This window comes from Protopterus annectens, chromosome 12.part0 (assembly GCF_019279795.1).
Source record: "Protopterus annectens isolate FY-2018-M chromosome 12.part0, PAN1.0, whole genome shotgun sequence".
Lineage (NCBI taxonomy): Eukaryota > Metazoa > Chordata > Ceratodontiformes > Protopteridae > Protopterus > Protopterus annectens.
The window spans coordinates 522,879,310-522,887,823 of NC_056746.1; the positions used below are offsets into that span (position 1 = coordinate 522,879,310).

At 42.9% G+C, this 8,514-nt stretch overlaps 1 protein-coding gene across 1 annotated transcript in view; it reads right to left on the minus strand.

Annotated features, from left to right (window-relative positions):
* Positions 1–7,860, minus strand: part of TOM1L2 (target of myb1 like 2 membrane trafficking protein) — a 927,227-nt gene extending 919,367 nt beyond the window's left edge. The window contains exons 1-2 of the mRNA XM_044088936.1: positions 7,825–7,860; positions 7,320–7,397 (exon numbers count right to left, since the gene is read on the minus strand). Coding sequence (XP_043944871.1) covers positions 7,320–7,397; positions 7,825–7,860 — 114 coding nt within the window. The remainder of the gene's footprint in view (positions 1–7,319; positions 7,398–7,824) is intronic.
* Between the last annotated feature and the right edge of the window lie 654 nt (positions 7,861–8,514).

Sequence of the window (8,514 nt, forward strand, 5' to 3'; positions counted from 1 at the left end):
TCAGTATCCCTGAATACATCATTTGTTTTCCTCCCAAAGTTGGCCAGTAAACAGTAGTTACATGTGCCATCTTTCCTTCAGGACTTTGCCATTTAGATGGTTAATTCCATTAGGTTCTGTTTCACGGAGCAGCTCTTCTTTCACTTCCGTGTTTCAGGGAGTCTTCCAAATGGTCTTCATCTTTCACAAGTAGCTCCCTGGAGACTCCTCTTCAGTATCCATTCTATGCCCAGATAACATGAATATGACACTGTCAAGAGGTAGTGGACACATGTACCAATACGCAACTGTTCCTCATTAGTTGTCAAAAAACTGCTACTCTCTGGTTTTCCTACCCGATTTGTACTTCTCAAACTCCAGTTCATTTCCATGACACAGATTTTCCTAAATGCAACCTTAACATGACTTGGCAGGTAAGAGCAAATAGCTACAGAAATCATTTGATCTCAGAAATGAAATCTACACCCATGAAGCACATTTTCTTGTTTTGCTCTATACATGACAGACTTGTGAGCAGACACTGTTTTAACACGATCATAAATCATCCTTTGTTATCTAAAATGATCACCCAAAACAGGCATCTTTTCTCAAACGTTTCTTCTCCTTACGTGAAAAAAAAAAATTGTTTCTTTAGTCGGCAATACAAAGAAGTACAGTTGTGCACCTACCATAAATGTAGATGTTAAAGTGTATTCACTGTTGCAGTCATTACTCTTGGGTTTATCCTGCTAGCAGAATAACCTCACTCGGCCAGAATTCCAAAGTCTAGGTCCGGCATCGGTTGCCGTCGCCTCTTCCCTGACGTCAGTGCGCCAGGGGTATAAAAGATGCAGTAGACGCCATTTTCTTCAGTTTTTCTTGCCCCAGATGTCAGGTGCCCCCAAATTGGTAGGCTGAAAAATATGCCAATAAAAATGCATGCACAAAAATAACATTTTCTTTATCTACAAGCAAATACACCAAATAGGTTGTATAGGACAGAGAAGTGCAGATAAGTCCCAGCAAAGAGAAGAGGGATGGTGGGTGGGTAACCTGGACTGCAACAGTGAATACACTAACATCTACATTTATGGTAGGTACACAACTGTACTATGTTCATCGTGTTTCACTGTTGCAGTCATTACTCTTGGGTTGAATCCCAAAGCTGAGGATGGGTGGCTGGGCTAAATAGGATTAGGAGAGTCTATGAGGCCCTGCAGAACTGCAGTGGCAAAGCCTGCTCTGGACTTCGAGTAAAGAGGTAAGTGGTAGTGTTTTGTGAAAGTGTGCCTGAACTCCAAGTTGCAGCCTCTAAGATATCTTTGGTTGGTACTCCTCTGAGGAAGGCTGCAGAAGTGGCTGCTGCTCTGGTGGAATGACGCCTAATGCCCTTAGGCACTGATTTGCCATGTTGAGAATAGCAGAAATGGATGCAATGGCCTATCCATTTAGAAATAGTCTGTTTTGAGATGACCTTTCCTTGTGATCCTGCAGCATACGACACCAAAAGTTGCTCAGTCTTTCTGAAAGCTTTAGTTCTGTCCAAATAGAAGCGTAACTGCCTGTGTATGTCCAAAGAATGCAGAATTTTCTCACCCTTGTTCTGTGGATTTGGAAAAAAGGTAGGCAAGTGAATGGTTTGGTTGAGGGCCACACTGGATACCACCTTAGGCATAAATGTAGGATTTTTACTCAGAGACATCCTGTCTGAATGAAAAATGATAAAAGGTTCCACAGCCATGAGTGCGTGTAACTCCGAGACTCGCCTTGCTGAGGTTATTGCTAGGAGTAGAGCAGTTTTCCAGGATAAGAATTTTATATCTGCTGTTGAAGCTGGCTCGAAAGGAGGCAGTGTGAGTTTTTCCAAAACATAATTGAGGTCCCAGGCCGGAATTGGTGCTCTCCTTGGAGACCTAATGTTTTTGGCCCCTCTGAGATACTGCCTTATTAAAGGATGAGAAAAGATAGGTGGTTCCATATTGTAATGGGCTGAAATGGCAGAGGCATGAATCTTAATTGATGAGAAAGAAAGGCAGTTGTTCAGCATCTCAGTTAGGTATTGTAAAATCTGAGGTATATTTGGTACACACATGTCAGTGCCTTGTTCCTGGTTCCAAGCACAGAATCTCTTCCATTTTTCTGCATAAGATTTTCTGGTACTGGGCCTCCCCAAGTTAACATCCATAACAGCTTTTGAAAGAGATGTGTTCTGAATGGTTACATTATCCGCCATGCTGCCAGATTTAAAGGTCCTGAATTGGCTGTGCAGGATCAGATTGTTTTGTTGGGTCAGCAAGTGAGGTCTGAGGCAATATCCATGCCGGACCTTGAGACAAGCTCTTTAGGACTGGGTACCAGTGCTGGCATGGCCAGTCTGGAGCAATCAGTATCATCTCTTGTCTGACCTTTAGGAGTACCCTGGGAAGGAGAGGCAGTGGAGGAAAGGCATATACTGTTAGGTTTTTCCAGCTGAAGGATAGGGAGTCCACTTTCCATGCTTGCTTGTGATAAATCCTTGTGCAAAATCTCTGCAATTGGTAGCTGTGAGGGGAGGTAAATAGATCTATGTCTGGGCATCCCCATTTCCTTATTATCATGTTGAAGACTTGTGGATCCAGTTTCCATTCATGGGGATCCATGAAGTTTCTGCTTAGTTCGTCTGCCAGAGTATTTGTTTTTCCTAGCAGGAATTGTGCTTGCAGGTGAATTTGAAAAGCCAATGCTGTGTCCCATAAGGTCATTGGTAGTCTGCAGAGGGGGTAGGAATGTGTACCTCCCTGCTTGTTTATGTACCACATGACCGTAGTATTGTCTCTCTATCAGTAGCTGTCCTGGATGAAGCAGGTCCTTGAAAGCTGTCAGGGCATTTTGAACAGCTAGCATCTCTTTTTGATTGGATGTGAAGATGCATCTGGTTTGCAGGCCATGTGCCCTGAATACATTTTCCTTCCATATGGGTCCCCCAGGCATAATCTGATGCATCCGTTGTTAGTGTCTGTCTGTCTGGCTGTGGGTAAACTGAATAGCAGACCCTTGTTGTGGTGACAGGCTTCTGCCCACCATCAAAACTCCTGTTGTAGGCAGGGAATGAGTGCAATTACTGTCTCCAGGCTGTGGCAATGCTGAGTCCAAACACTTTTTAGATACCATTGTAGTTTCCTCATATGCAGTCTGGCATATGGAATTAGTAGAATGCAGGATGCCATGAAACCCAGGGCCTGCAGGATTTTCCTTGCAGATAAGTGGGTTTTTGTTGCCAATTTCTTGAAGTAAGAAGTCAGTTGCTTTTGTTTGTCTGGCGTGAGATAAGCCATCTGGGAAGTTGTATTTAAGCTTGCACCCAGGAATATTATCTGAGTACTGCGGTGGTGGTGCTGCAGTAGGGTTGTTGCCTCACAGTAAGACGTTGTAATGTTCGATTCTCAGCTAAAGCATCTTCTGTGTGGAGACATGCATGAATGGGCGTCCCTTTGTTGAAGGTTGTATGTCAGGGCTGGCAACTCGGTACGTAAAAATCTGCTGCCAATCTCTGCTTGAATTAGGCAGTCGTCCAAGTAGGGATATATTTGAATTCCTCTTTGCCTGCAAAACGCAATTACTGGTGCCAGGCATTTTGTGAAGACCCTGGGCGCAGTAGATAAGCCAAAGGGCAGTGCAGAGAATTGGTAATGCATTGAGCCAGCTATGAATCTGAGGTATCTTCTGCAAGATTGTCTGATTGGGACATGTAGGTATGCCTCTTTTAGGTCCAAAGTTACGAGCCAAGCCTTCTTGCCCAGCATGGGCAGTAGCTGCTGTAGAGTCAACATCTTGAATTTTGGGACTTCTGGACCTATCTATACTAAATACGTTTCTGGTATTGGTCTCCAGGTTCTGTCCTTTCTGGGTACTAGGAAAAGTCTGGAGTAAAATCCTTGCCCCTGCTCTTGTTGTGGTACTTGCTGAATGGCCCTCATGTCCATGAAGGCTGTAATTTGTTTTTGTGCCTCTGCCCATTGATTGTGTGGAAGGTCTGGCATACCTTTTGACCTTGGTAGAGTGTGAAAATGGAACCTGTAGCCTAGGGACACTATGTTCAGAACTCATTTGCCTTGGGTAACCATTTGCCAATTTGATGAAAAAAGTGCTAGTTTTCCCCCTAAGGCGGCTGTCAAAAGAAAAGTGCTTGGATCTGGCAGAGGAAAGTCATTGGAACTGTTTCCTATAAGGTTGTGATATGTCTCCACTTTTGGAGGTAGGAGCACCCCATTGTTTAGGCCTGTATGAGCCTTGGGGCTGAGATCTGCCTCTGGGACGCCTGTATCTGCCTCTTTGTGGTCTGTCTGACACTGAAAAAGACCAATTTTTAGAAGGCCAGTTTCCGCTAAACCTGGGTGGCTGTACCTGTAAGAAATCCTTGACTGTCTGCATAGATTTTGCTTTACCCTCCATTTTTTTCAACACCTCTTCTGCTTTAGTACCAAACAAAGTATCATGCTGCAATGGTGCATCTAATAATTTTGCTTTAACATGATGAGGCAGATTCTGTTCCTTTAACCAAGCATACCTTCTAATAACAGAACCTGTAACAGCGGCCCTGCAAGAGGCCTCCAATGAATCATAACCACATTGCAAAGTATGCTTTCCCACTTGTACAGCTGCATGCAATAAATCCTGCAATTCCTTGTTCTCTGAACATTCAGTATTTGTCAACAATTTCTGTTTAAGCAGTGACATCAAATATTGCTGATATTTAAGCATATGAAACTGACAATTTAAAGCCCTTACAGTCAAGGTAGCAGAAGTGTAGACTTTTTCCCCCATCTGTCTAGAGCCCTAGAATCCCTATCAGAGGGGACAGGGTTTTTTGCAGTGGAAGCGTTAACCCCTTTGGGACCTTGAGATATAGTTTCTGGGTCAGCAGCAGGGTTCTTATATAGGAATTTATGAGAATCCGGAACCCTGTAGTATCTGTCTGGCTTAGCAAGTGCAGGGGTAAAGAGTCAGGGGACAGGCCGGACTCTGAAAATACATCATCTACAATGTCTAAAACAGGTGGAATAGCAAGGGGTCTATGCTGAGGAAGTAGCAAAAAGTCTGAGACTTTTAGATTCAGAATAATCTTGGCTCTCCCAGTGGAAATGCTCCCTCATGGTATGCAGGGTTTCCCCAAAAGAATAATCCTCAGGAGGAGAGGCTTAAGGAATGGATTCTTCAGCATCAGAATCCTCATAGGGAAGCATGGAGTAATCCTGTCCAGAAGAGGAATCAGAGGAAACAGAAACCTGATCAGAAGAATCATACTCTGTCTCTTGCCTAGGCCTCTTAGGAGGGGGATGGGAGCCCCTGATCAAAGTAATTAGGTCTTCAGCCATTTTGAGCATCTGTTTTTTAGGCATGGAAGACTGAGTAGAAGAATGCTGTACTTGTTTGTCTTTAGAGCTGCTTTAGTCTTTGAAGCTGAAGATGGCTTAATATATAGTTGTGCAGGTCTGAAGACACCCTCAGAAGCCGATGCCTGCCTCAGCGGCTCCGAACCCATCTGAGGGAATGATTTCCGAGTGTCCAATACCTTGAGTATCCAGAGGCCCAGTCGGCTCCATGTGGGAGTCGGAAGCGGTCTGTGGCTCTGAGGTAGCGGGCGCCAGGGGCTGCGAAAGCGCCTCCCTGAGAACCGGCGACTGGCCTAGCAGAGGCCTCATCGGTTTTGGACCTCAGATGCCTATCCTTTTCCTTGTCTTTGCATTTTTTGTAAACTCCGGTTGTCGGCTGGTCCGACGGCATTATATAATTAAATCTTCGGCCAAAGTAATGAAATGCAAAATCAAACCGACGCTTAATAGTGTGTTGGTTAAATCTAGCACAAACCCAACAGCTAGCAACGTTGTGATCAGGGCCTAGGCAAGGAATACAGTAAGATGAAAATCCTTATGAGGTATTTGCTTCCCACAAGAAATACAATTGTTAACTTTTTCTGACATCGGTCTGGAGCAAGAAAAAAAAAAGTTTTCCCAACAGGGTACTTAGCTTTAATGAAGACTTCGGTTCGGAAATTCGGATTTGAAAATCTCAGGAGTCGGCCGACCGGCACTTGCGAACTGGTTTTGCTTTGGGCACCGCACGGCAAGAAAGACTGAAGAAAATGGCGTCGGCTGCATCTTTTATACCCCTGGAGCACTGACGTCAGGGAAGAGGCGACAGCAACCGACGCCGGACCTAGACTTTGGAATTCTGGCCGAATGAGGGTAGCCTGCCAGCAGGATAACCCGAGAGTAATGACTGCAACAGTGAAACACGATGAACATCTTGGTATCTCTACAAGCTGTGACAGAGGCCTCCAATCAAAAGACAATCTCCAAGATATAATGATGCAGTAATAGGGAGCAGTACCTGTACTTTGCAATTAACTAGCAAAATGTTCCCCAGACTACACACAGTTTAGCCCACAAGAATAAAATAAAAGAATATACATAAAGCCAGTTCTACTCTCCCAGAAAGTCATGTTACACTTTATTTTATTGCAATGCTCTGCGATCCTCATGCTGCATTGTCAGGAATTCCACTAAGGACAGCCATTTGACAAGCACTAAGGGGATTCTCCCCCCTTGCAGGAAAAATGCATTAAGTACCTTAGCCTCTTAACCCTAGCTCACAGTCTGTAATCCTCAAACACAGAGTTCATAAGTACTGCAGTGGTTAGATACCTGTAAGGCATCCTCCCATCCTGACTCCAGGCCCAACAGTGGTGCCTATATGAACATTAAGGACTTTAGCTGTACACAATATAAACTTCAAAACTGAACAGAGGAGCAGTTCAAAAAGTTCAGCAGTCCTGATAGCAAAGTTTAATCTCTTCTCTGCTTTTTGGCCAAGATAAAGTGTTTGTAGTAAATGTGTTTTTAAGCTTAAGTTCATGCACAGTCTATTTTCTCCATCAGAAATGAGTGGTGAGGTTTTAAATAAACCACTGAATACAGGATTTATAGCCACAGTCAGCTGCAACACAAGTACAAGGACCACGTAAAGCCAAATGTATTGCTCTACATTTAGCTACAAAAGGAGCTGTGCAGTACAATATATTAAAGCCCGAAGCCTGCAAGGATAGTATTTACTGCAAACTATTATGCTATATATACTAAAATATGTTCAAAATAAGGCATTTTAAAATAATTCAAAAATAATAAAACATAAATGCACATTAAGAAAAAATTAGGGCGAAGAGGAAACATGCTAACTTAAATGCGGGTTGCTTCACAAAAACAGTACCTCACAAGAATAACTTTCAGTAACCTCTAGCCACAGTTAAAAACAGGTTATTTTCTGTAGTCATTTTTTAAGTACAGTTAAATTACAATACTTACCGTTAAAGCTAGCATTACTTCTCTATAATTTTTGTTTCCATTCAACCTCTTTCTGAGAGCTCTGATGGCATCCTTGGGCTACAAAGAAGAAAGCAAATAGGACAAGGTCAGCAGGAGCAAGAACTGCACAAAATTCAGAACATGGCAATATCATGCTGGGTTTTCTTCCCCCGAAGTCAGTGAACTAAATGTTGCATAGTTTGCTTTAAAATCACAACACACCCATTTTCCTTCCTTGTAATCAAGTATGGATTACTCAAAACTGCAAATTCAAAGTACTGAATATGGTACCATAGTACAATGCATCTGGGGAATTTGGCAAAAAAGAAAAATAACCAACTCTTAACATATCGGAGGCCAGTTTTAAACACTCAAGTTCAATTCAACATTATAGATGCATAAATACACAAAGTACTCACCATTAGTGTTTTATGACCGAGATGAAGGCGGTTGCAAATAGTACAGCAATTTTTTTTTGACAGGCATTCATTCTGTTTTCCCTAACAGAAAATGCACCATCCTGGCATAAGGTGGTATCCATCTTCAACTGGTGTGCACAAATATATACAAAGCAGAACACATCCCATCATTTACAGTTCTGGGGAAAAAGTTTACATGTGCATTGCTATATTATTTGAACTATAAGAGGGGAAAGGCACTCATTGATGGGTCTGTAATTGAATTCATCATTGCCCTAACTCCATTTCCACACTTCCACACACCTTTCTTCAACACTCCCACAATGTGTTAGAAGTATGCGCCATACTCTAGCAAATACATGAGGGCAGCGCAGCTAACACTTAAGGCCAACAGTTCACAACAACCACTTCTAAAGCACACTTCCTGCGATTTAAGAGAAAAGAAAAACATGAAGATTCAACACAGGTATTGTTGTACAGTTGTCAGATCACATATAAGCATAAGCCAAGACTGTAAGAAACAGCTGTCAAGACATAGGGGTGGGGGATGGGATGGCAATAAGTGGGTCTGTGGTATTACAATTAAACATTTTTACTGTATCAGATGATCTGCAAGGGGACCTTCTGGGCTGAAACCCAAGTAATATGTCCACCAGAAAGAGACAAAAAGGTCAAAGGTTCAGAAGCTAAAAATACTGAGGTACCAGTAGATCTGCATGATGAATGCGTGAATAAAGGGCCAATTGGCTGCTATGCAAATGTCAGCAATAGATCCC